This window comes from Meles meles, chromosome 6 (genome assembly GCF_922984935.1).
Source record: "Meles meles chromosome 6, mMelMel3.1 paternal haplotype, whole genome shotgun sequence".
Classification (NCBI taxonomy): Eukaryota; Metazoa; Chordata; class Mammalia; order Carnivora; family Mustelidae; genus Meles; species Meles meles.
In genome coordinates this window covers 141,014,265-141,041,997 of record NC_060071.1, presented here as the reverse complement: position 1 = coordinate 141,041,997, position 27,733 = coordinate 141,014,265, and the positions used below count along the sequence as shown (strand labels likewise).

Here is a 27,733-nt window from a genome sequence, read left to right as displayed (position 1 = left end):
GCTCTGCCCGGGCCGGGGGCCGCTCTGCCCACCCCCACATGTTTCTTCAAGCCCTGAACATTGTTAAGCATTTAATAAGCAGTGAATAGTGAATGTCTATCTGTCTATCTACCGTCTATAGTGACCCCACCTGGAAGTAACAGGCCCTGCCTTGGGGAGCTCACTCTAGGCACCTAGGACCCGGGAGTCCCCATATCCTTGCAGGGTGGGGGATGGAGCCACTGGAGGGAGGCGCCCTATTGGTTTGGCATCGAACTGGTTTGGCATTGGTTTTGGAGTCGGATTTAAATGCAGACACTGGTTCAGAACAAAAAAGGACCAACTCACTCTGCCTTTCAAAAATGATCACAGTCACCACCTGCCTTGTAGAGCTGGGGTCTGCAGCCGAGTGTGGCTGCCGTTGGGGTCTGAGGAGGTTTAAGCTGTATCTGGGGCCCCTAAGGCTGGTAGAATGGGCCATGGGATGAACACCTCCTCCCCGCCCCCTGCACAGCAGCTCCCCCATAGGTCCCCTAACCTCCAGGCTGCCCGGCCTCCAAAAATGCCCCCCTCTCCCCAGCTTCCCCGGAACTTGGGGGAAGATAGAGTCAAAAGACGAACAAAAATGTTGCAAAACACCTAAAGGTCTTAGGCATTGTTCATTATATTTCTAATAAAGGTTTTGAAATTTCCCGGAGGCCCAAAGTTAGGGGGTCTCTATTAAGAACAATCCTAACATCTAAACTATTTCACTTTATCCTTTTGATTCATTGTTCTATGTGATTTCACTTGAATAATTCAAAAGCAGAAAGAGTAAAGCATCAGGTTAAAAGTCTGACAACGAGGCACGGAGGGGGACCGGCCAGATGGCAAGACACAAGGAGGACAGGGCCCAGGCACGGCAGCTCCAGGTGGACCGGCCAAGCCCTGGGGATCTCCGTCCTGGCCAAGAGCCCCTTCTGCCCCCTGCTCTCAAGCTGCCAGATAATGTCCAAAAACCATGACAAGTCTCAAGGGAGTAGCTGTGGCCCAGGGTCTCCAGCAAGTGGGGGAGGGGCAGGGGGCCTTCTGGGCCCCCTAACATTCCCTTAGTTCATCTTTGTCGCAACTTTTTCCAATCTGCTGCATTTTACAGACGAGGAACCAGGTTCAAAGGGGGTGAAGGGAACTGCCCAGGATGGTTCAACCAGGGAACAGTGGACTCCAGATTTGAACATGACTCCAAAGCCCAGCCCTGACCGTGCCTCCGTATCACTTGTACTGAGCAAAGAACAGACCTCATTATTCTCGTCTGCCCTTCCTCAAGGGCGCCCGGGTACCTGGGGTGTGGCTGTGCTCCTTAGAGGATAGGAGGATGGGGACAGAAAGGCCCGAGTCTCCCAGACCCTGAAGTTCAGGGGGAGGCCTGGCCTTGGAAACCAAGGTAGATGCATTGGGAGACTCCCTGGCGATACAGCCAGCCCGATTCCCACCCAGGTGGTTCACTGGCACCTACTGTGTGCCTGGCTCTCTGAGGACAGAGACAGATAAGATCCAGACTGTGCCTGTGGGCAGCTCACCGGACTGAAGGGCGGTGGGGGGTGGAGACGCATATGGCCATGACCGCGGTACAAGGCAGGCGGCGAGGAGGCTGTGGGAGGCTTGCTGGCAGCCTATGGCAGTGCTCAGAAGAGTCATGGCTAACTCGGACCCAGATGATAGAGCGTTTGAGCCGAGAGCCTGCTGCTGTGGGAGGAGGCTTTTGAGAAGCAGAGCAGGGAGGCTTTCCAGACCAAGGCACCAGTGTGAGCAAAGGCGCCAGGACACCAGGAAGCTCCTGGACCGTGGGAGATGAGGTTGGAGGGTGTGCCTGGTGGGGGAGGGGCTTGGCCCGCCAAGGTGAGCAGCTTTTTGGGACTCGGTGGGCACAGGGAGCTCCTGGAGGTTTGCCAGGAAGAGCATCCAAGACTCATCAGTAGCCCTGCCAGGGAGGGGGCCACTGTCACTTCAAGGACACCCCTCCCACTGGCCTTCCCCTCAGAGACAGGCAGCATTCTCGGGCCACTTCCCTGTCTGCCCCAGACTTCTGAAGAAACGTACCGTCTGTTCCGACATCAGGAGGGCAAGAGAAGAGCCAACTCACGTCACTACGACTGTGGCCGTGGTGGGCTTGCTTTCAGCGGAGCTGGGGGTCTCCCAGGAGGGCGTGTGCGGGTGCACCATCACCTCCCCTCAGAGCAGCCTTAGGGGCCTCCTGTCTGCCCTCTGTCCCCTTTCACAGGCTCTGAGCTCTTGGTTCCGGGATCTGTCAATGGCCTGGAAAGACACAGAACTCAGGCCCCATGGCTCAGTGGATCCCTTCCAGGGGTGTGGGCATGGCTCCTATCCAGGGGGGTGTGGGCGGGGCGTCCTCCAGGGTGTGGGCGGAGCTCCCTCCAGGAGTGTGGGCTGGGCTCTTTCCCTGGGTGTGGGCGTGGCTCCCATCCAGGGGGTGTGGGCGGGGCTTCCTCCAGGAGTTTGGGCTGGTCCTGGGAGTAAAGGGGATGGGTGAAGCACTCGAGGACCTGTAGCAGTGGGGGCCATCAGCGTCCCGAGGACCAGGACAAGGGGAGGAAATGATGCCACAGGAACTAGAGAGCCTGGAGAACCTGAGACTCAAGAGGGGCCACTCAGCAGGAGCTGTGGTTGGAACAGATGGAGATGAGCCCCCAGACAGGAAAGGTAGGGGAGACACAGCCCACCCTCTCCACCCTCCCTCATCTCCTGAGGGTGCTTCTCACTGGCCAAACCTGAGGAACTGGGGCACCCAGGACACGCAGTGGTAGGCATCGGCCTCCCAGGGCACAGGGCAGGGGGAGGACGAAGTGGGTGCCCGGGGGTAGACGTAAAGATGAGGACACCGAGCACGGTGTCTGCTCCTCCACAGCCCCCGGGGTCCCTGGGACAGGGGAAGAAGACCCAGCCCTCGTCATCCCAGCCCACAAGGACAGACAGTCAGTGACTGGAGGGGGCTCGTTCAGGGTCAAGTGGAGGCCAAGAAACAGAGACCAACACTCCCAGAACTGGCCTGAAAGGAAGCCTGTGTGGGAGAGGCTTAACCCCTCGGGAGAGGGAGAAGGGGGCAGCCCAAGTTAGAGCTGTGTCGGGGAGCAGATGGCCCCTGCCGCTGCCCGGGCTGACCTCTGCCAGGGGCGGTAAGAGATAGCATCTTGCCAGCCAGCTGTCTGTCTGCATTTGTCTCCAGAGTCAATGGAGGATTTCTTGCTCACGGCCAATTCTTTTTGGTTAATAATTCATTTGAAACATGCCTCTTCTCTCAGGAAACAAAAGCATTTCATGTCACTGTAAAACCATTAAAAGGAAAAGTCAGTGATAAACCCGGGTCTTTTTTTAACTCTCACAGCCTGGAGTCCTAGGGGAGGATTTTCGAGAGATCCTTGTGAATGACCCCAACACAGCCTTTGGGAGCCAGATTGCTGGGAGGATGGTTCTAGAACCAGTGGGGTAGCATGGTGGCTCTGGAGACTCCAGCTTGGCTTGGCAGCTGGGGTTCAGGCTGCAGGGTCCACAGGCCTCCCCAGGAACGGGAGGAGGCAGGGACAGGTGCAGAAGAGACACCCTGTGGTGCTCTCACTGGCCATGACCTTGGGAGGTGGGGTGGAACAAGCACTTCCTCCTCATAGACTCAGTGAATCAAACTGCAGCCTGTGAGTCAGCGAATGCACCCAGAGTCCCCGCTCTGAGCTGGGTGATGTGGTGCTTGGGGGTCGGGGGTGCTCTAAAGCGGGGAGCCCAAGGAGGGGCACCTCCCCCAGACTCAGGGCACTGAGAGGTTTCTTGGAAGGGGAAGGGAGTGAATCAGACCAAGGGGCTCAGAAGGGGAGCTGCTCACCCTGGGACTAGCTCATGCAGTGGCCCCCACATCCCCTGCCAGTGACCCCAAACTCTGCCGGGTGCCGGGCCATGGGAACCCACACAGCTCACCCTTCAGTGGCCTCCCTGCCATGAGCATTCTGTGAGCAGCTTCTTTTTTTCTTTTTAAGATTTATTTGTTTATTTGAGAGAGAGTCCCAAGCAGATTCCGAGCTGAACATTGAGCCCGACGTGGGATTAGATCCCAAGACCCTGAGATCATGACCCGAGCTGAAACCAAGAGTCAGGTGCTTAACGGATTGTGCCCTCAGGCTCCTTCATTCCCAGCTGCAAGGGTGATGGAGCCCCAAAGCCTTTGGGTGCTCTGTACCCTCGTGCCTCCCCTCAGGCCTCCTCCCCACCCCCAGGCCTGGCACGCACATGGCCTCAGAGAGCCGGGAGTTGTTACAAGAACCTGGGACTGGGAGTCCAGACCTCTGAGCTCCGTTCCCAGCTGCCTCCCAGCTCAGTGAGTGTCGCTGCCCTCCCCTGTTTCCTTACCCGGAAAACGAGGGTCCTCTCAGTCTCTGTCCAGCTCCTGAGCCTTTGTGTCCATCCCTAGATGGCCGGAGGACTGCCAGTAGGAGATTTCACTGCTCAGAGGTATAAATGCTGATGGAAATGCTTGCCAAGGTCTAGGCCAGGCAGTGGGGTTGTGCTTGGCATGGGGGCACCCGTCATGGGTGCTTTGGGCACAGTCCCTGCCGTCTAGATGCACACCTCGTAGCGGGGAGCAGTCGGTGTTGAACAGACCACCCTCGGGAGAGGAGTATCCAGAGGGACAACCAAGGGGAAATCATGGAAAGCAGACACAAGGAAAGAAGATGTTGGTCCGGGACAAGGTGGAGACCTCCAATAAGCAGTGATTGGTGGGAGTCACCAAGACAAAACGCCAGGGCACAGGGAGGAGGCCCAAGCCTCAGAGCCCTGTTAGGTCAGTGGGAGGAAGATCACAGGCCCATGGACTCTGTCCTGGGGCACATTTGCACCTTCTCTGACAGCCGCCTCGTTGGTGCAGAGAACACTTAGGCTGCAGAGAGATGACTCCCATCCCCACCAGGCCTCCCGCCTTGAGTCACGCCCGCACCCCAGGCGCACCAAGAGCACCTTTCCTCCTCCTCCGGGCATCCGTGTGTGGCATGGACCTTCACCTTCTGCCATCAATTTGCCGTTAAGCCTCTTGATGGCCGTCTTGCTCTGATTTACAGGGTACTGGTGGACAGGAGATAAGAGGCTGCAGATGGGCTGTGGCCAATCCCACAAACCGTTGCTAGCAGGCAGGGGGCAAGCGTGCTGCTCGTGGGAGTGAGCTCCACTCCGAGGGTGCCCGGGGAACGCACACTGTTGCGGGGCCTTGGTGCTCCTCGGCTTGGTCTCCAAACACATATGGAGCGCCTACCATATGCTGGGGACTAGACTAGGTGCGAGGGATGTAGAGATACACGGGAGAGACCTCACCCCTTCCCTGGTGGAGTATGTGGATTAATGCACACACATGCACACGCGCGCGCACGCGTGCGGATTTGGGTGGCTCAGTCCAGTAGGCCTCTGCCTTCAGGTCAGGTCCCGATTCCAGGGTCTTTGGATCAAGCCCTGCGTCCCACTCCTGGCTGAGCGGGGAGTCCGCTTCTCTCCCTCCATCGCCCCTGCCCCAGCTCAGGCTCTCTCTCACTCTCTCTCAAAATAAGTAAAATCTTTTTTTAAAAATAGCTGCTACGCAAATAAATAAATAAATAAGGTGCTTTTAAAACCTGAGTGCTATGAAGGAGGGCGAAAATCCGAGAGAACTGGAGGAAAGAGAAGAGCTTGGGAGAGGGGGTGCTCCTGCACCCCAGGAGTCAGAGTGCTGTGCCTGCCTCCTGACGCAGCTTTATGGTTCGAAAGAAAGGTTAGGGCTTCCTACATCCACAACCACCTTTTAAAATTTTTATTGCGGTAATACACACGTGGTTCAAAACATCAAACGTGCTACAAGCCTGTTAAGAAAGACGATAGTCTCCCGGCTGTCCCCCTCTCTCCCTGCAGCCGCATTCTTGGGAGACAAGGGCTTCTGGGTGTCAGCTGTGTACGACTATGAGGATTTTCTTCCCATTTCGCACCTTATCTGTTGACTTTCCAAGAAGAGAGGCTCAGCAGCCTCCCTCGGCCCACAGACGTGTAGAACAGTGCCCCGTCCCTGTCCTCCTCCCCTGCCCACAGAGGCCTCCCAGGTGGGGGGTCCCACAGACGTGTAGAACAGTGCCCCGTCCCTGTCCTCCTCCCCTGCCCACAGGGGCCTCCCAGGTGGGGGTCGTGACTAGCAGCTACCTTAGCACAACAGCGAACTGTCTGCAGCCCCGTCCCCTCGTGCGCGGCCATGTGCTTGCTGCCCTGAAGTCAGCGACACCTCCTCTCCCTGGGCGCTGCTACTTCAGGTGATCCATCCCGAGGTGCCGGGTCTGCCTGGAGGGCCACAGAGTGGGGGAAGCGAGTTTCCTATGGGGTCTGAGCCAGAATGAGTCAGACCGTCTGTGTCACGGGAGGAAACTGAGTCCCGGCCGGGGAAGAGAGCTGGCTGAGGTCCCAGCCCCCACGGTGCTCCTCGAGCCCGCAGGGAGCTCCCTCGAGCCACACGCCGCTGCCACTCCTGTCGCAGCTCAGCCCTCGCTGCTCCTCACTCGGGCCCCAGCTCAGACGCCACCTCCTCTGACAGCATCGCAGGCCGCTCTAGATCCTTCTTCCCTGCCCCCGCCCTGCGGCTGGAGCTTTCCAGTTTACGATTCTGCTTTCTGCTCTAGGCAGGTTAACGTTGGTGTTTGCGCGTGCATGTGTGAAGGCCCCGCGTGTGTGTGAGGGCCGTGTGCACGAGCACGTGCACACTTGCACACACATCAGAGCAGGGAGCCGCCGTCTTGTCTCCCTCATCTCGCTGCCCTATGGCCTCTGGTGCACAGTCGCTCTTCCATGACCTTCGGTGGCTTGAATGGAGGCTTGTTGATAGAGACTTGCCAGATTCTTCCTTCTATCTATCTATTTATTTATTAAGAGAGAGCCCAAGCTGGGGCGGAGGGGAGGGGCAGAAGGAGAGAGAATCCTAAGCAGACTCCCCGCTGAGCACAGAGTGGGGGGGGTGTCGATTTCCCAGCCCTGAGATCATGATCTGAGCTGAATCAGGAGTTGGATGCTTAACTGACTGAGCCACCCAGGGGCCCCCAGACCCTACCTTTTAGATGAGCAAACACTATGGAGAATTTCAGTGGACTCGGTTTTTTTCTCTCCGCCTGGGTTAGGGCGGAGACAGCAGGCCCGGGTTTTAACTGCTTGGCCCCTCCCCTCCGCCGGTTTGGGCTTCCTCCCCCGCCCCGCGCACTCCGCTCCGCTCCCTCTAAGCCCCGGTAGTGCCTTTTGCCTTCTTGCTGTCCTCGGGCTTCTTGCTAGCCTCTGGCTGGGGGCTGGCGTGCGTGGGCAGTGACTCAGCGCCCCCTCCTCATGCCCCGAGTGACCTGCCTCCCACCCCCGGGGCCTGACATACTCGGGCAGTTCTTCCCCCCACCTCGCCATCTGCTGCCTCCCCTTCCTCCCCGGCCCCGGTGCACACACCACCGGCCCGGCCCTCTCCCCCTGGCCCCTGCAGGCCTGCACAGTCAGGATCAGAGCGGGGCAGGAGGAAGACGAGGCAGGGCCCAGGGACTGGGACGGGAGTGGGACATCCTCATCCGGCCGCATCTCCCATGAACTCCCGGAAGCGAGACGTTCACCTTGAAGGCACCTCGGATCCCCGGAGTCTTGAGACTGGAGCTCTCTCTGCCCAAATCTCTTGGGCCGGCGGGGCCCACGACAGTGACTGGACACTGAGGTCTCGGCTGTTCCCATCTGTCACTGCTCCCTGCTGCCTCTGTACATTCCTGTGACGACAGCAACCCCCAGGCTCCAAATCCAGCCTCTCCGGCTGGCCATCAAGAACACCGCGTCTGACCGTCCTGTGAGTTGAGTCAAAGCTGGTGTGTTTCGAGGAGGGACCACCTCCGCCGAGTGCTGCGCACGGATATGTGACCGTGACCGCTCTGAGACCATCTTACCTCCTTCGCGACCTGGCTGGATTCAGGCAGTGGAGTCTTGGGCTTTGTTGCAGGACCAAGACTCAGTCTTCCAACTCCGGAGCTGGTGGTCTTTCCTCCGGGGCCCACCGTCACCCTCCAGGTGGCCCAGGGCTTGCTTTTCCCCAGTGGTGGGGTCAACACCCAGGCTTCTCTGGAGTCCCGCAGGTGACGGTATCTCTCATCCTTACCACTTGCACAGTCCGCCCTCCAAGGGGAAGAGATGGGGCCCGGAAGGGCGAGGGCCCCGTGTGTCCCCATCTGCCCGGGGCTGAGATGCTCGTCTGGGCTCATCTATGCCCCTTCGCCCTGCCACCAACAGGGGACCCACCTGCTGTTATGGGAGATCGAGGTCCTGATGGTGGGAGGCCGGCAGCAGGGGTTGGCAGCTTTGTATGGTGGGGGTGGGTGGGCACGAGGGGGACATGTGGCACTGTAGGCCAATCATGGCCAGAAAGGCAGGCGGACAGGGCACACTCAGTGCCCGTGGTTGGGAGAGCCAGAGCGGTCCCTGCTTCTCGGGGCCCTTTTGTCTCCAGGAAGCTCCATCCCTCCCTGAATTCATCGCTGTAGACATGCTGGCTGGAGGTCGTGGGACCGGACGAGGGGTAAGGCAGGAGTTCTCGGTTTTAAGGAGTCCTCGGATGGCTCCGCACCACCCTTGGAGTGAGAACCAAATGCCCAGCCCGTGAGCCTCATCATCACCTGCCTTCAGCTTGCTCAGCCAGACATGGTTAATCGAGGAAGCCGCGGGGAGGTGGTCCAACCCGGGGCTCGGTCGGAGGGTGAGGACGCCCATCTGCTGCAGCCTGACTCACCTTCACACAGGGGAGGAGGGGAGGAGATGAGCTGGGTTAAGAAATGAGGCCGCTGCTCCTTACGGTCAGCAGCTACCCTGGGTGGCCCGCGAAGGCTTTTTCTGGCTTCTTGACCCAGGCTTGGAGAAGCCTGCGGGCGACAAGGCATCTCGTCGTGGAAGGGGGTGTGTGTGTGAAGGGTGTGAGTGGGTATGAGTGTGCGGGCACTCTCGTATGTGTGTGTGTGTGTGTCGTGGTGGGGGGTGTGTGTGCGGGTGGGTGGGTTCGTTTGAGCATGTGCTTCGGGGGTCCGTGCGGGGGCGGATGGATGCTTTCAGAAGAGGGAGTCAGAGACCTCTAAACCTCACGGAAAACAGACCCTTCCGTGGGGCGCGTGAGACAAGGAGCGAGCGGGCAACCCTTCGTTGTCGGGCTCCTCCAAGCTGTCTTTGTTTCCAGCTCCCCCAGCAGGAGCAGCCGGCTGGTGGTGGGATGTGTCATATCACTGTCAGCAGGACCGGGGAGGGGCGCCTGGGTCCCGGGCCTCCCTGCCCAGGCCAGACCGTGCGGGCGGTCGTGTCTTCTGCAGAGGCCATGGTTCAGGCCTGAGTGCCCCGGGCTGTCAGCGTGGCGCCCAGGGGCTGCTGCTGCCCAGCCCAGAGCAAGGGAAAGAAGGGGTCTCAGAGTGGAGGACCCTCCCTCTGCCAGGCAGGAATCCTGGGCATGGCCAAGGAAAAGCTCACTCCCCTTTCTCTTGGTTTTAGGAACCAGGCCTTGTAGGGCATCATCTGTGGCCATCCCTTCCTGCACCAGGGTGCAGATGGCCTTCTTTGGCTTAGCAGGATCAGCCCTGGCTGGCTCACGGCGCTGCAGACCCAGGCTGGGTCTAGTGAGCCTCTCTGGCATTTCTGGAGCCCCACGGGCCACCCATTAGGTAGGAGGTCTGTGCCGACTGGAGAGCGCTGGCTGCCGCCAATCCCCTCTCCCCTACCTGGGACAGCTCCCCGCTGACAGCTTTCCAACAGCAGTACTGAGAGCTAACAAACACTTATGGAGCCCTTGCTATATGCCAGATGCCCATTTAAGTGCTTAACCCACGTTAACGTATTTCATCCTCCCCACAAGCCTATGAAATGGACACCATTCTTGTGCCCATTTTGTAGACCAGGAAACTGATGCAGAGAGGGGTTAAGTGGCTTGCCCAGGATCACACAGCTGGAAGTGGTGGGGCCTGGGTTTACTGAGCTGGGATATCCCGGCGCTGGGGCAGCGTCACCATGAAGTCCCCTGCTAGGGGAAGGACAGTGCGGGAAGGGGCAAGGCAGAGCCATCTCCCGCTGTAGCTAAAACCCCAGATTCCACCGGGCTTCTGTGCATCCCAGAAGGGCTTTGGGAGTGGGCTGGGGCAGCAGCCCAGAGAGTACAGTGGTTGGGGGCTCTGCTGGTGGAGGAGGGGAACAGACCAGGTCCATTTCTCAGGACACTCCTTGGGACAGTGACCCCCCCTCCCCCGCTCCCCTTGCAGTGCCCAGACTCTTGGAATGCTCCTGGGGTGGGGGTGGGGGAGGGGTGCTGCAGCAGTCACAGGTGCCACTTTGCTGGGTGAAGCCCGTGCCCAGACCCCCTTTGTCCTTTCCTGCCTGGGAAGTGGCCGGAGCCATTGAGAAGGCTGTGGGGCTGTCTCCTTGCCTTGTCCTCAGTGTCCCTCCAGCCAGGCTTGCTTCCTGCCAGGCCCTCTCTGCCAACCTTTTCCTCCAAGGCCCTGGGGAACACAAAGAGGTCTCCTAGCCAGCAGCTGGCTTTAGAAATTCCACCTCTTCTCCTGGCGGAAGAAATCCTGCTGATTGTCTACCCTCATCCGAAACAGGCGGAAACTCTGTACCCTCCATACCTTGTCCATTTCCATGGGAGTGCCAGACCCCTTTCTTCATCTCTCCATTATCCACTCTGGAAAGCCCTTCAGCCTCATTGCCCCTGAGCTGGACCTACTCTGGTTGACTTTTTTTTTAGACCAAGCCCAAGATTGATCATTTATTGGGGAGAAAAGCAGTGTGGGTTTGGGCTCCGAGATTTTTGTCTGTCCCTATTTCCTGGAATCCTGATTCTGATGTCCGTCCTCCCCTTTGTAGATGGATGACAAATGGAAATGCACATCCAGCCCAATTTCCCAGGCCATGCAAATTCAGAGTCGGGAACGAAGCCCACACAGCAAAGTCAGAGCTGCTCGAAGCCCCTGGAAAGGGGTGGGTGGCCCAGGAGAGAGAGGAAGGAGACGGAGGAGAAACAGGCCCAGGGACAGAGGCTGTCATTTCCACAAGCCCATCACAAACAAGGCAACTGTCTGACCCCTACAAACCTGGGGGTTCTGGAGAGTGTCCCTGAGCGCCTCCAAAAATGGGGTTCTTGGGATGTGCTGGGTTCAAGCAAAATGAGAGCTCTTGGAGGCTCTTGAGAATTTTTGGAGTGCTCCAGGAGGAAGGTGGAAGATGGCTTCCTGAGCTGATGGGGCCCCCCTGTGTTGGGGGCAAGGCCTGCTGGGAATGCTGACTTAATGGGAAGATGTCTGGACCAGGTTATGGTAGGAGCAGGGGGTGGTCCAGGCCCTGACACCCGTCAGCTGGGGGTCCTTGGGCAAGTCACAGCTCTCCTTAAGCATCAGTGTCCCCATGAAATGAATCCCTTAACCCCAGGCCTAGCTCCTTCTGGGGGCCACTGTGAGAAGGGACAAGAAAGTCTGTAACCGAGAGTGCTTTGCACAAAGGGCGATGGGCCCCAGGAAGAAGTGCTGTTTTGTAGCTCTCATTTCTAGAAGCCACCGTGGCTAAGCCTGACACCCAGAGTGAGTGCGCTTTGGGTTTCTCTCTGGGTTTTGAGAGCTAACTCTCCTGCAAGACAATAGGGAACAGGTCATAGATGTGATCTCGAGGTGTCGCCTCCGAGCAGGCCTGATAATCCCACCCATGACACTACCCATAACCTCCCTTCACCCTGCCTCCCCTAAACTAATCCACCCAAGATTCATCCCACAGGCACCCAGCTGGTCACCGAGTACCGTCCTCTGCAGCCTGGGTTTGGGGAGGCTCTAGGGACGTTTGAGAAGGCAGAAGCAACCAAACGCCAGGCTTTCAAAGATGGCCAGGGACGTTCAATTTAGACAACACACAACAAAGGCCAGGTCAGGCTCAGCCCTAGCGGTCGTGGGGACACAGGAGGTGACTAAGCTTACGACCCCGTGGGCCTCAGAGTCCCCCAGGAGACAACAGTATTGCAACATGGGATTGGGCTCCGTGGCCTGCGTGGCCGGGATCGGGAGGCTGAAGCCAGCGGGCCTAGCGCCGGGGGCCGGGGCCCTCCTGAACCGGGCCGGAGAGCAGGTGGGCTTGAAGCCAGGCCAGAGAGTAGGACCGCCGCTGCGGAACCTCCGCGTGCGAGCAAGAGCCTTCTCAAAGCCTCCCTCCCAGCCTTCCTGAGCCGCGCACGGTTAAGAGAACAGGCGCTCGGGGTTAGACAGCCTCTGGAATGAGCTTCAAGGGGCCCAGCGTGGAGCGTTTGAGGAGCGCTAGCGCGCGCCCATTGACTCCGGACCTTCCCTGCCGCCGCCTCTGCCCCCATCAACACAACCACCCTCACCGCCTCTGCCGTCGCCAGGGCTCCTGACATCAGCCGCGTGGCCACCGCCATTCCCGGAACCACCAGCACCACAACCGGCACCGCCACCATTGTCTCCACCATTCCTACCACGACCACCAACCAACACGACCACCATTTCACCGCCCCCCTCGCCATCACGCCCCCCACCCGCTCCACCATAAACACCAGCCTCACCATCATCACCACTTCCACACCGACTCCACTCACAGTACTGTTCCCGCCACCTCAACCGCCCATCACCACCCCCGGCCTCACCTTCACCACCATCCTCTTCATCACATTCTCCACGTTCCTCTGACCACGTAGAGGCCGGGCTGCGAAATCCAACCTCTGGCCCCTCTCCTCTTTTCACCCTGCACCCCCAGATAATCGTCTTCACATCTGCTTGCTCATAATCAAAGAGATCGATCAAAGCCTGACAACGTCCTACTAGGCTGACTGTACATTCTCCATTCTCATTTGTCCGGAACAGTCCCAATTCACACCTGCTGTTCCCGCTTCCTTATGAAAAGTGCCCATTTCCCTCTCAACTATGCCCTGGTGTGCGTCACTCGTGATGTGGTCACCTTCGCTGAGACCACCTCCAGCTTCTGATTGGCCCCCGCCAGGACCAGCTGCCCAAGGATGCTAACCCAGATCAGAGGACATGGTCCCCCCCCTCCCCCCAGTCACTGGTCATTCATGCCTGTCCCTGCCTCCCCTCCCAGGAAACCACTGAGAAAAGAGGAGAATGGTACCAGTGTTGCTGAGTATCCCATGACCTCCTCGCAGAGCAGCAAAGGGGTGGATGTGAACAGCGCCGTGGTGTGAGTCTACAGACCCTGGACCCGCTGGCCAGAGGGGCACATTGGTGGCGCTGGTGGCATTAGTGGACCCGGGAAAGCAAGTGGACCCGACCTGACGCTGGGCTTGTCCAGGACTTCCAAAGGAGAAACCATCCTCTTCCCAGCCTTGACCCCGGTTACCTCGCGAGCAAGGCAGCGCAGACACCGGGCTGAGCCAGGATCCCCTGTACGCAGCCCCTGGGGACAGCTCCGCACCCCAGGCACATCTCCTTCCCCATCTTGTCTTTGATTTCCCATCTCCCGGCCGTGCTCTGACAAAGGCAGTGGGGGGAGTCTGTCTGTCTGTCTGTCTGTGCTGGGCCAGGGAGGCATCCTGCTTTGGCCAAGAGAAAGGTGATCTGGGGCCACTCCCCTGCCAGAAAACCTCGCCTCCTCCCCAGCAAGCCCGTCCACTTCTCCATTCACCATGCGTCAACAGAAGCCATCGGCAGAGCCACGAGACGTCCCCTTCCAAAGGTGCTTCCCACACATCTGTCTGTCACTGCATCTGCCACTCTCTTCAGTCTTCGGGGCCTGCCTCCTTCCTCCCCTTCGCACCCACATCCAGGGCCCCTGGCTCGGGACCCCTGTCCCCCTGCCGTGGAGGGCTGTGAGCCTGGCCAGCAGAGGCCCCTCCTGGCAGCAGACAGAGGAGCTCTTTTAGTGTCTGACCTTTCAGGGGCAAAGCAGCTCGCTGAGCACCAGGCCAGGGAGCCAGGAAGGACAGAGGCTCCTCGGCCGGTCCTCAGACTCATCCCCGCAGCTGAGCCTCATAGCACCTGCCGCGTGTGAGCCAGGCCCCGCCCTCACCCGGCGGAGGCCGCCACTGTGCCAAGCCCCTGTGGGCGCTCCGGGCTGGGCTGCCCTGCCCTGGCACTGGGTCCTCTGACAACCAACCCCCCCCACCACACCCCGAAAGCCCTGACCAGGTACAGACCCTCTCCTGAGAGCCCCCGGCCCCCCTCCCCCACAGGGAGGTAGTGTTCTCCCAGTGCTCCCCTTTGAATGTCTCTTCCCAAGGTCTTGTGTTTAAAACATGCTGAAACCTCCGGAGGGGTTGGTGGATGAAGGGAAGGAAGAGGATGGAAGGGGACGATCTTCTAGGCCTGGTAATCCTGGTCCACTGGCCTGTGTCCCGGGTGGCCACGGGCCCTGTGGGCACACGACTAACCCCGTGGAGACAGTGGCCTGTGGCTCGGCCTCCCCCGGCGGACTGGGAGAACACTCCCGACCCCGTGGTTCCCTCACGTCCCACACAGTTGCTCAGAAGGAATTGGACACATGTCGTGGTCCTCCTCTCTCTGCATGGGGACTTAGCTGAGTAGACCCTCTCCACCTTCCAGACCATCAAGCCATAATTCCCTGGAGGGTGTTTGGGCCACGGTGAGAATTTCCCATCCAGGTAAGCCTCACAGAAAACAAGTCCCCGTTCAGGCTGAACCTTGGAACTCCATCGTCCTGGAACCCTTGTGCCCACAGAGTGGTCTGTGGTCCATTGTGTTTTGGAGGGCAGAGGGGAGAAAGTGAGTTTGCTGGGACCCTAACCCGGGTCCTCCCCCTGCCAGGTCAGCAGGGACAGGCTGAGGACAGGCCCAGGCCCTCCCAGAAAGTGTTTGTTCTTTTCAGTTTCCTTGGGTGTGAGGACCTGTTTTGGGTTTGGGTTAGGGTTTGGCTCCCCCTGCCTGCGTGAGCATGGCACCCTGCCGCCAGTGGCCGTGGTCAGTGCCCCCAGCCAGTGGGCACTGGGCAGTCCTCTCTGCCCACGCCTCCCACTCCCCCAAGGGATGCAGAGCCGGTGACAAGAGCCCCAAGGGTGTGGGAGGCGCTTTCTCTGACGGTCTCCAGCCTCACGCTGAGTCCCCAGCTTGTGCCCAGAGCAGATACCCAGGCAGGACCCCCGCCACCAGCATGTGCCACCCTGGACTCAGGGGGGATGGGCAGGCCCCCTCTGTCAGAGGGGAAAATCCCAGCTAAGGGGCCATGGAGGGGTGGATGGCCAGCCCGGAAAGACATCAGGGAGGCAGGGCATAGGCCTGCTTTGCACAATCCCACTTGTCCCACCTTTCCTGACCCTGGCTTCAACCTGGGAGGTTTTACAACTAGCCAAATCCTTCCGCCCCTGGCAAGGTCCCCCCACCCCCGTGAGAACCTTGACACCTACCCATGGTGCCCTGCGGCCCCTGTCCCCTTCCTGGGGGATACAAGCGGAGCTCTGGGAAGAGATAACATTTGTGCATAAATTCCCCCAAATCGCATTTGTAAAGTCTCTCCTCGCTCAGTTAGTGAAAACCAAGAGAAGAACAGACCTAGTTCTTAAAAAAGAATCGATGTGAGAAGTCAACCCACCAGACCTAGAAGCGGCTGTTTGGAAACCCTCACACGTGGCATCAAGGGAACCTTACCGGAGTTTTGGCTAAAGTGACAAGAAAAAAAAAAAAAAGAAGAAAAGAAAACAACCACACGGCCTGGTATTTGAGCTCACAACTTTTATTTAAGGAATGTATCTGCAGCCCGTTAACACAGACCAATCCTCAGACTAGCCCAAACTTGGAGGTCGAGAACGAAATGCACATTTCTTCTCCGCCTTTTCTCAAATAGATATTTTTTAACCGTCTCTTAGTCGAGCCCAACTTAGAATGGCCTACAGGATCTCCCAGAGTTTTTAGGTGTTCCTTAGAAGCTTCTAAAGCAAGTTTTGGAAGAAAGACTAATAGCTGTAAAAATATAGACATATATATTATATATCGTTATATATATATATTTAAAGAGATCTCTATTATATAAAATCACTGTACTCTGCGAATCTGTACAAAGTCTGATTCCAACAGCCCAGGTCGTGCGCGCTCTCTAACGCATGAATGTGCATTTCTTGAGATCTGCCTTCCTGACGTGTGCCCAGCGCACACGGGGACAGGGCTCTCGCCCGCAGGAGCTCTGTCTCCGTGGACAAGCGTGAAGTCCGGGCCGTCTTGTCCACCAGCGAGCCGCTCCTGTGGATTTTGCGCGGAGACCACCTCGGGAGCAGGACCGGCGGTGCCGGGGTGGAGAGGCAGGCTGGATGCTCTTTACAAGGAAGAAAGTACCATGCCTTTTTTTATTTTCAGTAAAAACGTACCTTTAAAGAGGACTGTCTGTTGTCTTCTATGGCGGGGGGTGGGGGGCGTGGGAAGGAGAGATCGGGCTGAGTGGGGGGGGCTGTGCCCTTTTCTTGACGTTTTGCTATAAACCCAGGGCTGGGCTCGGGGACTCGCTGGCCTTATTTCCATATGGCTTTATCAGAATACCCCAAGGCCGGCACTGATGGGGACCCTAGGGTACCAATCAGCCCCTGCTCCCCCCAGGCAGCCATCTTGATCCTTGACTCAGTTGACAAGAGAGTGACCAGTTGGCCCAGGGGGCCAGGCAGACGGGACAGGCCGGTTACCCTAACTTGCCGAGGGCTCACGGGAATCACAGGGACCAGAAGCGGTGGGCTGCGCCGGAGGGGAGATGGGTCAGGCCTGCAGCCTCCTACTCGGTCGTTGTCCCCGCAGCGGCCGTGTCCCCCGTGGAGGGGTGAAGAGACGGGCTGGAGTGGAGCGTGGCGGCCAAGGGTGCGCAGACATCAGGGAGCGGAGGGGCAGGAGTCTGAGCCCAGACAGGCGTCTCTAGCCACCAGCCACTGAGGCAGATGCCAGCCCAGGCCGTTCCCCTTGGCGGGGGTAGTGCCGGGCCCCGTCCCCCTCCCCCGGGCTTTCCAGGTTTCAGCCTTATCTCAGTGGCAGCAACCAGGAGGACCCTGTGTGCCCAGAGCTGGGGCAGCCAGCCCAGAGGGTGGTCAGCTGAGGGTAGGGCTCTGGGGACAGGACAGGAGGGGACAGGGCTCCGCAGAGGGGAGCCACGGAAGCACCGTCCGAGACACAGGCGTGCCCAGCCACGCCCCAGCCTGGGATTCCCTGAACTGCCATTTGCCGAAACTTAACACGGGTCCTGGCACACAGCCGGGGGTGGCCGCGAAGGCTCCTACTGTCACCGCTGTCATTCAGAAAAGGCTGCCATCAGCCTGGAGAAACCCTGTGCCCAGTGGCCGCCCGCCCGGGTCCCCTCTGAGAGGGGCACCTCAGACCCTGGACATGCTCATGTGTGCTCCGGCCTGGCCGCAGCCACAGCAGTAAGGCCAAGGTCCCCAGGGCACGAGACGGGGAGCCACAGGCCAGGCCCTGAGCCCCGCAGGCAGCTTGGGGACAGAGCAGGGCCCGCCTGCCAGGGGCCGAGGGGAAGGGCAAGTACAGGACCCCGGGGAGCAGCACCGACCCCTGCTGGGGGCCGCCTCCCAGACCAGCTCGAATCTCTGGGGCTCCTGTCTGCTTGTTCCGGCTCTGGTATCCAGTCCGGCCCCCTGCCAGCCTCCCACCTCCTCCCCCTCTGTGTCCTGCTGCTGCCACCGAGGCGGTGGGATCCGCTGTGTCCCTGTTCACTGCCCCCGCCCTGGGGTGGAGGAAAGGCTCTTCTCCTTCCCTCCCTGCACCGTGAAGGGAGAAACACCTGGAACACAGTCCCGTGAGGAGGCTTAAGCAGCTGCGCTCGGTCCCACATGGTGGCCTGGCTCGTGACCCGCCCCCCGGACCACTCATCTCCCCCCACCCCGCCCCCTTCCCCTGCCCGGCGCCAACATCAGCGCCAAGGAAAGTACCAGACAAATTCCTTGACGCCGGTCTGCGGCAGGCTCTCCGTCCCCGGCACCAGCACAGCCACCCGGCCCGGGCTGCACACACCACTGCGCCCTGCTCCTATGTGGCCACGTCTCCCCTGCTCTCTCTCAGAGGCTGCCTCCTCCTAGAACACATGGAACACAAGCCACACGTGCACGGAGCCGGGTGGCTTTGCCTGGCTCGGTGCCCCCAGCCCTGCACGTGTAGCTCCTACTCGCTTCTACGGAGACTTCCGGTTGCTTTCTGCTCTGCTGTCTGAACCCTTGAGCCCCTGGAGAGCCTGCGTCCACTCAGACCATAGGCGTTGACCAAGCTGTCTCTTGGGGACTCAGAGAAACAAGATGGGGCCCTGCCTCACAGAAGCAGTTTGGTGGTAGGGATGGACCCGAGATGTGCACGTGCACAGTGACCCCAGTGCGGAGACCGAGGGACACCCCAGGGCACCTACTCGGTGCTTCCGAGGCATTACCTCCTTTTACTCGCCCTGCAAGCCTGCGAGACATGTAGGTTGTCCCCATTTTACAGGTAAGTAAACTGAGGTTCAGACAGGTTAAGTGACTTTACCAAGGGTCAAAAAGCTGTCTGGGGCAGAGCTGATACTCAAATCCAGTTCTCTGTGGCTACAAGTTCTAGGCCTTTCCAGCCCAGACAGGCCCTCAAATTTCAAATGGTCCTTTCCATCTTGATTTACACCCAATGATTTTCCCAGCCTGTGGGAAGCAAACAGGACACTCGGGCTCCCCTGCCCCTGGGAGCCAGAGACAAGGATAGATAGATCTGACATGAGTCAGTTCCTATGTGCCATCCGGTAAGTGCCTTCCCCTCCGGGAGCCCTGGTTTTCGTTCCTAGAGAATGGACATGATACGTCCTGGCTGGCCGCCTCCCTAGGATGTGCACGTGGAAGGGACTGGAGTGGCCCCAGCATGACCAGATCATCCTTCTGTCTGTGGGTGGCCATCAGGCACCACGAGGGTCTTCCTGGAATGGCTTCTCCAAAGGCGGGGACCGGAAGCAGAATCCTGCACCCCTAAGCTTGTTCCCGTCATTCCAGCTGCCTTTTGGGCCCTGTCACTATTGCCTTGGCTGTCATGGTTGGTCATTCAGAGTCATTCCCTTGACACAAGTCCCTGGCTTCCCGCCCCCATGCCATACCCCTATTTCTCCCAGCAAGTGTCCTCACAGGTCCTTTGTATCAACAAACCTCAGCCAGGGATCATCTCAGGCCAACAGAGAGGTTCTTCCAATGGTGAACCCCAAAAGGAATGGGGTCCAGGCTTCTTCTCTCTCCTCGCAAGAACTTCTTGAGTGAAAGCATCCTCCTTTCCTTGTCAAGGCAAACTCGGAAACCTTGTCCCATCCTTTCCCTAAGGCATTAAGTGTCTACCTAACTCACAGCTAGAGGGACACTCGGCAGTTCTTCCTGGAGCCAAGACCTGCTCTGAGGTCACTTGCCTCCTCTACCATTGAAACTAGAAGATACTGGAAACTTTTCTGTGTTGCTCCATGCAGCCGCACCCTACACCTCTTAATTTAAAAACAAACATCCTCCTTTCTGGACTCTCAGACACACAGGGATCATGACATTCTGAACAGAGGTTCCTAGAAGGGCCAGGCCCTGCCCCCCAAGAGAGGGGCTCCGATGGAGGTCTTCCAGGCTGGGGATCCTCTGCTCACATGAGGCTGCTGCCAGAGCAAGCCCAGCCCCAGGAAGGGCACGCCCTGCCCAGGGACACGGAGGGGTCCTAAGGGTGGTGACCACACAGCCACTGCGCAGCCATCGGTGAGGTCGCTCGGAAGCTGTCCTCCAAGGGCAGGGCTGAGGACGGTCCGGTGCTGGGGCACGTGTGCTGTGAACTTCCAGGCGAGGCCAGTTTAAAGGCCACTGACTTCTGCCTGGAGGTTTGACCTTAACCTTTCGAGCAGGACGTATTCTCAGGGGTTTGCGTCTTCTTTAGGAGAACTTAATTTTTCTATTTCACTTTTTGTGTCAAACTTCAAAAAAGGAGTAGATCCTGGGACTGCAGACTGAGGGGTTCAGAGCGCACATTTGGGTTCACAGCCCGTTGATGACCAATGGCACTACGGGCACCATCGCGGGTGGTGAGAAGGAAGGTGCTGGGCACCACGGCTGACTTGCCTCCCCTCTGCCTGGACTCTGACTCGGTCAGTCTCCCTTCTCTGTCTCCCCACACTCCCCCAGCAAGCTCTTCCAGGCCTGGGGCTGCCAATCCCCCCATAGGCGCCTGATGCCAGGCGTGCACGTCCAGCCTCAACTTCCCTGCTCATCTCCTGTGGCTCCCTTCCTGTGCCCAGGTCTCTCGTCGCAGCCACACATGACCCTTCCCTCTCCCTCCACCGCCCCGCAGCATCCCATCTTCCTCATCTCCGCCGCTGGCCTCATGGACCACCTCCACTTAGCACAAACCCTGACGGTCAGGTTTCCACCTCCGTGCCTTGGACCCGTGGCCGATACATCAGTAAGTCCTACCATGTCCATTTCTGAGGCTCCGAGCTTAACTCTGAGCTTATCAAGCTTAACTCCGCTCCGCACCCCCAGTCTGAGCACCCCCCCTTCCACCTGGATGCCAGGGAAAGTCCCGCCTTTGGCTCCCTGTTTCCGCCCCTGCGGCTCCCGCAAAAGCTAGGGTGAGTTAGAGCTCAGGTGAGTTAAAAACCTGCCTGCAACTTCTTCCACAATTGCAATAAAACCCACACTCCTTCCCCTGGCTCACGAGGTCCTCCACCTGGTACGGGCTTCTCCCCCAACCCTAACCCCTAACCCCTTCTGCTGGTCCCCTGCCCCTCCGCTCAGCCACCCTGGCCTTCCTGCTGCTCCTGGCGTGCCAGCTGATGGCCTTACCGTCACTTTCCCCAGCGGTCACTGTGTGGCTTTCTTGAGCCCCCTGCTCATTGTCCCTTCTACGGCCTCAGTTCATTTCCGTATAGAAGTTCTTAGCCCAGGGGCCCGTGCTGACCCCTGGGTTTACTGCCTTTCTCCGCCCATTAGAACGAAGGTGCCTGACCAGGGCCCTCCCTGCTGTCTAGTCTTATTCGTGGCCAAATCTCCAGCCCCTCAAACATTGCCTGGCACAAGAAATATTTGTGGAATTAATTAACTGAGTAATGGTGGGTTGTGAATTTAACACCATAGATGGAGCATAAGGAAAAAATATAGCCCTTTATTGCACATAACTCTTCAGAGTCCCCCCTCCCCCCATTGGGGGTCGGGGTGGGAGAGGTAGAAAAACCCAGATTTGCAAACTGATGGCATTCAGGCCTCTTCCTGTTGAGCTAGTCTCTTCGAGAGGACTCTGTCTTCTGGACGGATGGTCAGTCTTCGAGCCAACTTGCCAGGCCTGCTCCCTTCTAGAAGACACCCAGGCGGACCCCGGAGCAGGTGTCTGGGGTCTCTCGGGCTGAGGGAGCCAAACTCAGATGGGGCAGTTGAAGTCCTGGCGGGTCTGGGGGCCATCCTGGGCTGCTTCCCCAACAGACGACCGCAGGGCTGTACCGGGCCCTTGTAGTCTCTGGGGGTGAGCACTCTGTCCCTCCACGGCTCCAGAGGCAAATGCCTGGACCGCAGCAATCTCTTCTGACCACAGGGACTCTGGAGTCTGCACCCGCGGACAGGGGGTGAGAGGGCTGGGAGGCCGGGGGGTCAGGTTCTGATAGGAACTTCTCTGCAGCCGAGCCTCCTCCTGGCCCACGTTTTCCACGGTGCCAGGCTGGGAAATGTGGTTTCCTGGAGAAGAATAAAGAACATATCCATTGATTATTTTCAAACTAAGATCTCCCTTACAACACAAGGATGTATTCTTACCATGTGAGATTCGGAGGATGACCAGGATCTGCCGTGGGGAGGACTTCCCCCATCGCTCATTCAAGCCGAGAAGCGAGGAGGGAGCCTTGAGTCACCGCGCGAAGCCCGGCAGCGCGGGGACGCCCGCACTCAGAACTGGAGGCGAACTCCCATTGCGAGCTGTGATTTCGTTCCAGCAAAACAGCAGCTGTCACGTGGCATTACAGTCAGAAGGCTGCGAGGCTGCGAGAGAGTTGGGTGCTGAGCACAGAGCCCGGCACGCCTAGGAGTGGCGAGTGTTCCCTTGAAGGTTAGCCGCCATCCTGGCTTAGAGCTGGCTCTCTGCGCTAGGTCCCCGACACGCGTCACCTCACTTGCTCTCTATAAACCGGCTGCAAGGAAGGCATTACCATCTCCGTCGGGCTCTTGATGAAACTGAGGCTTAGCAAAATCAAGTGACGTGTACGGGGTCAGAGGACGGGTCCATGGCCAAGTCGCCAACCGACCTGGCTGTCGAGGCCTGTCCTGTGTCCCCGTCCTTGACATCCACCCGGCCCGGCCCTCAGCCCCATGGTGAGCCCTCTGGGCGGCAGGCTCTGGGTACGCCCCACTGTCTGGAGTGGGCTCGATCCCCCTCTGCAGAGCACCCTCCCCCCTCCGTGCACCCCTGGCTCAGCGGCGTGATTGTCCTCACCTGGAGTGTTTCTGTCCTTCACGCTTGATTACTTGCTGGTTCCTTTCTTTTCCAAGTGGCCACTTGAAGGAGAGGAAATCAGGGCGTCTGCCAGGCAGCCCCGGGAGGCTCCCCTCTCCACCGGCCTGCTGGTGGGGGCCTGTCTGGACTGCATAATTAAGAAGCTAGCTCTTTGTTCAGCCAAATCTGCGGCTTCTGCCAACGTCCTGCTCGTCCTGCCTTGAAGAGCTGGAACCAGGGGCTCACCTGGCACCACCTGCTGACCTCCGATTCTCGGGGGCCGGAAGAAACTGGGGGGCAGCAGGCGGGGGAGTCTAGCCCTGACCCAAAATGAGGTCAAGCGGATACGTGGGCATGTGGACGGGCAGGAGCCCCAGCCAGTGGCCGTGCAGGTGGGGGCAGAGGAATGACACCGGAGGGGAGGGGGCAGCAAGGCTGCTAGGGGCTTAGAGAACAGCCCCAAGTCCTACTTCGCTGCTGGCTTGCAGATGGAGCCCATAAAACGGGAAGTCAGTCTTAACCAGGTGGCAAACTCACACGCCCGCCCGGCAGGCAAATGTGGGAAGCCAGCAAGGCCTTGCTGATGAACGTAGAGGCAACAGGATTTTGCTGAAAGGATTTTGGGGTCTTCCTGCTTGGGAGGTGGAGATCAGTAGCGGGACCTGTGTGCGCCATCACAGAGATTTCAAACCAAAACGAGAAAGAAAAGTTGAAGCTCATCCAATTAAACATGCTGTGGGCCAAGGTCAACCAGTAGCCTGCCAGGTGGTGACTTCGGGTCCGCAGTATTCTACCTTGTCCGTCAGGTGAGTAAGCAAAGGACTCTACCTGTCTTTAACTCTCCGATTATGTATTAGAAGGGACTAGGGGTTTTGGAGGTATTTTGTTCTACCTCTTACTGAGTGACTTTTGTTAAGTATTGACTCTCTGTGCCTCAGTTTTCTCATCTGTAACATGGGGCTGATAATGGAAGAGCCTTCCTCCCATCACTTTGTGACGATGATATGAGATGCTCTATCTACAGCCCTCCTACGTGGCAGCGAGGGTTACAACGACCTGGGGACGAGTGTCTGCAGGGCTGAGCCAGCTCCTGGCAGACCCCTAATCTAACGATTCATCACCATACTCTTCAATTCATACATTTTTATTCTTTGCCATAGAACTATTATGTTAAGTGGAAAACTAAATGAATTCCCCCAAAGCAAAGGAGAAAATGTCTTATCAGAAGCTGATGCTGGCTTGATGGGGATTTATGATAAATGATCACTAAACAGAAACATCAGATGGAGCTGCTCCCAAGAAAGCCCTCAGACTTCTCCACCCCACACTCTTGGCCCATGTCAGTCCAAAGAGCCCAGAAAAAGCAAAGAGACACCAACGTTTACTCAGGGGAGCGCTGACATGATGTCAGACGCTGTCTGGTCCTAATGCTAGTATGGTCAGTTGCATGACCTTGGAGAAGTCATATAACCTCTGGGCCTCAGTGGCCCCATCTACAAATTGGGAATCACAATGTAGGGGGCGCCACGAGGAGAAAGAGTAACCTATGTGAAGTACTCAGGACTTCGTAGACACTCGATCCATGATGGCTCTCCGGGCTTCTCTCAAACCCTCTTCAAGAGGCTTCCTGCGTGTCGCTCCTGTCAGTGAAATGAACTGACCAGCCTTTTAAGAATAAGACTTCAGCCACCTCCCAAAGGGATCAGCTTTTACGAAAACACGGTCTGGTACTAGTCCGCTGAGCTCCAACCACTTCCATTACTGTCAAAACACTCCATCTGCCCAATATACACATTTGCAAATTAATTCTACTAAAGGAGTAACGCGACATGATCTGTGCTGTCCAGCTATCCCCAGAAGCCCTTCAGCCCCAGCCCAGGAGAAAGTCTTGGTCTTCTCCAGTCTAATCCAATCCTTATTTGGTCTGCTGTAGCTTCGAAATGGAGTTGTTGAAAGCACTTGACCTCAGATGAAACCCTCTGGGAAGAGATTCGGTGAAAACATCCCGGCGACGGGCAGAAGGACAGGGTTGCAAAGAGAGGATTCCTGCATGGTGAAGACGGGCCATCCTTGGCTATCGATCACGTTTGCCTCTATGGCCTTGTAGGTCTTGCTTCCAAGGGACCAACTGGAGAAAAAAACCGGGTGAGTCTGCAGCTGTGAGCTGTCCCCTTGAGTGGTCTTCCTAAGGCGACCCTGGTCTTCCGGGCAGCCTACAGATCCTGGCAGTCTCCCAGTGCCTTCACAGTCTTCCACCCATGCGAGCTTTCCATCACCTGGGGGCTGGGTAGATGGCTCCATTTACAGATAAGGAAAAGCAGATGTCCAGAGGTTGAAGAACTTGTCCGAGGTCACCCAACTAGTAAGAGGCATGTCCATTGCACACAATCAGAGAATCTACACATTTGCAGATTTTGGCTCAGTCTCCCCTTGGGCATCTCAGAATGTTCCGTTCGCACTCTGAAGTCAGCAGGATTCCGCAGCCAATGGAGAACTGAGCCTACGCCTTGGCCCTTCTCCAAGCCAATGATCCATACTGGCCAACTCTGGATCAGGCAAAATTTGTTGGAGTCTCTGTGCCCTCTGCTGCCGTCAGGCTGCCACGTGGGGCTGGGCTGTGGTGGGCAGTGGTTGAGAGCAGAGTCGTTGGGGTTAGATGCTCTGTGGTCAAGTTCCAGCTCTGCCTCTCACTAGCCCTGTGACCTTGGGCAAGTAGATTTACCGCCCAGGCTTTAACACATGAAAAATAGGAAGTCATCACTTTCCCTGCTCACCATGCTCCAGGCATTGCTCTTTCCTCGCATTCTTTTATCCCTCAACAACCCTATGAAGTCGAATAAGTCCTTGTCCCCACTGTACCGATGAGGAAGTATTAGTGAAATTTCAAATGCTCTGAGGTGGCGGAAAGCTATGGCCACGCGAGGGTTCGACGCGGTTTCCCTCCATGGCCGTCAACCAGGCCAGGGGTGGCAGACTTTTTCCGTAAAGGGGCAGATGGTCAATAGTTTTGGGCTTCAGAACCACACATCTCTGTCCCAGCTCTTTCACTCTGCCTTTGTAGCACAAACGGGTCACAGACCCCACGTACATGGTGGGTGTGGCCAGTTCTGATAAAACCTTACGAAAACCGGTGGGCTGACCCCTGATCTAGGTGAATGGCTTCTCCTCTGATTCATGAGGGCCAATCCTGCTCAAATGCCATCTGTCGCCACTTGTCCCTAACTCTTCTTCTAAGAGCCTGAGTCTGACTTGCTGGGGGGTGGGGAGGGTGGCTGACACAAGGCCAGAAGAAGATGACCACCCTGGGGGATGGGCCCGAGGACAGTGTAGGCCAGAGAAGAAGCATACTGGTCTGGATAAAGCAGGAAAGTGGCAGGGTCCCAGAAGACCCAGTATTTGGGTCCGCTTGGCAGGACAGCGGGTCACAGTTCTCAGGGGCAAGGAGACAGATGTGCCTGGGTCTGGCCAAGACCCCAGATTGTGACTGGGGTAAAGGAAACATTCGGGGGACCAGACAAGAGGGCTGAGTTGAGGGGTCCTCTCCAGCGCTTTGTGGGGGATGCAAATATAAAGAGAAACTGAGGCAGCAGTCTGTTGAAAGAGCCGGGGTTGGAGAAGAGCTTGTGGAGGACTGCGGACCTTGTCTATCGACTGGAAGGATGGGGCTGCCTGCAGCAGGACTCAGGATGAATGAAGAGCGGCGTCAGTCAAACCCCCCACACGGAAAGAAGCCAACGCCTCCACCCCTGGCCTGTTTCCACTACCCGCTCCAGGAATCGCTGCTGAAAAAGAAAAGGTCACAGTTCAGCCCTTACTGAGCCCACTGGAGAGCTCAGGAAGACCTGTTGCTTAATCGAATCCATTCTGTTCAAGAGACGTTAATTAAACTGGTGGTGAGTGCCAGACCCTGGGGATACAGAGACAGGACATAACCTCTAAGCTGTCACAGTTTACACGTGAGATAAAGACACACACAACTTTTATAGAAGTCAGAACGTTGACGGAAGCATAACCAAGCACAACGGGGAGCATCCTAGCCAGGGGGGAGGCCTGTCGGAAGAGCTCCTACGTCAAACAGGAAGAATGATCATTTCTACATCCTTTATCTAGGGACCGACTGGTTCTCTGCAAGTTCTCATAGGGGTGAAGCTCTACCACCCAGACATTCTAGAACTCCCGTGAAACAAACATTTGAGGACTTGTTTTCCCCTGAGAAGCATGAAGGTATCAGATTTCCCAGCAGAAAAGAGTCCTCTTCATAATAACCAACATAAAAGAAAGAAAGAAGAAATGCCCTCATGCCCTCAAGGTCCTTCCTGGAGAACAGACTTCAAATAAATTGTGTATCTCTCTTACCAGATGACCAGAAAAAAAGCCTTTTCCTCTCAATAACTGTACTCTAGTTTTCAAGGAAGTTAGAAGTTTTAAAATTTACAAGCCACGTATAAACTGATTTTTAAAAAACCCCAGGCTCACAAAGATAATAAAAAAGTGCATTTAATAGCATGTCAATATACAGCTTAAATGTATAGTAAGTCTTCTTGTCATCAGTGCATTACAGGACAGAGAAGAGAAGTATGATGTGTGAACGCACAGTCAAATGCTAAGTAGAAGTGCTCAGAAACCTTGGTGCTCTTACACTATTAAAATCCCGTTTTGTGAAACAGAACTCCAGGCGCCGTGCTCTGTGCCAGCGCGGGGGGTCGTCTGGTCCAGTGCGCAATCTACAGTTCTAAATGGAAGTGTATACAAGTGTTAACAAAAGAATAAAATTTATTATTCACAAAACTAAAGTGGTTCTCATTAAGCTTACAAGAAAGTACAGCCTAGAACGAATGAGTTGAAAAATTGGTTTTAAAAATAATAAAACTTACTGGACGGTTTTGGAAAATGATATTATAAAACAAAGAAAAAAACAATTGGCACAGTTTAATCACCTAATTTCTAAGTGCACTTTGTAATGGTCCTTGCAACCTGCCACTTTTCCCAGGATAATGACAAAAAGCTTCAGTCAAGTGTCACTGGCTTATGGTGACGGTTTTTTTTTTTTTTATTGCATTGCCAAGAGTGGATTTTAAGAAAAAACACTACAAAGGTTTCAAAAACCCTATTTATTCTCTATCATCAAAAATAGCAACGGGGGACTTATACAACTTTTCTGTGAGTACCCACCAGTCTGTTGTTTTGTTTTTTTTTTTCTTAAAAAAAATAGAAGTTAGTTAAAGAAAAATGATTTGGTTTCTTAAAAAATAATGTAAGGAAACACTTAATCAGATATAGCCCAAGGAGTCATCAGAAAGATGTGTAGCAAGAAAGCTTCATTTTTTTTG

General features: G+C 56.8%; 1 protein-coding gene across 4 annotated transcripts in view; it reads left to right on the top strand.

The window, feature by feature from the left end:
• The window catches only part of PRIMA1 (proline rich membrane anchor 1), a 60,434-nt gene extending 44,107 nt beyond the window's left edge, over positions 1-16,327 (top strand). For 2 of the 4 annotated variants that reach the window (XM_046009052.1, XM_046009049.1), the window contains exon 5: positions 13,102-16,327. In XM_046009052.1, coding sequence (XP_045865008.1) covers positions 13,102-13,204 — 103 coding nt within the window. In that variant the 3' untranslated portion in view covers positions 13,205-16,327. Of the gene's footprint in view, positions 1-1,114; positions 5,458-9,507; positions 9,678-13,101 lie in introns of those variants that run through there. The other 2 variants (XR_006818752.1, XM_046009051.1) reach the window with 2 other exon arrangements.
• The last annotated feature ends 11,406 nt before the right edge of the window (positions 16,328-27,733 follow it).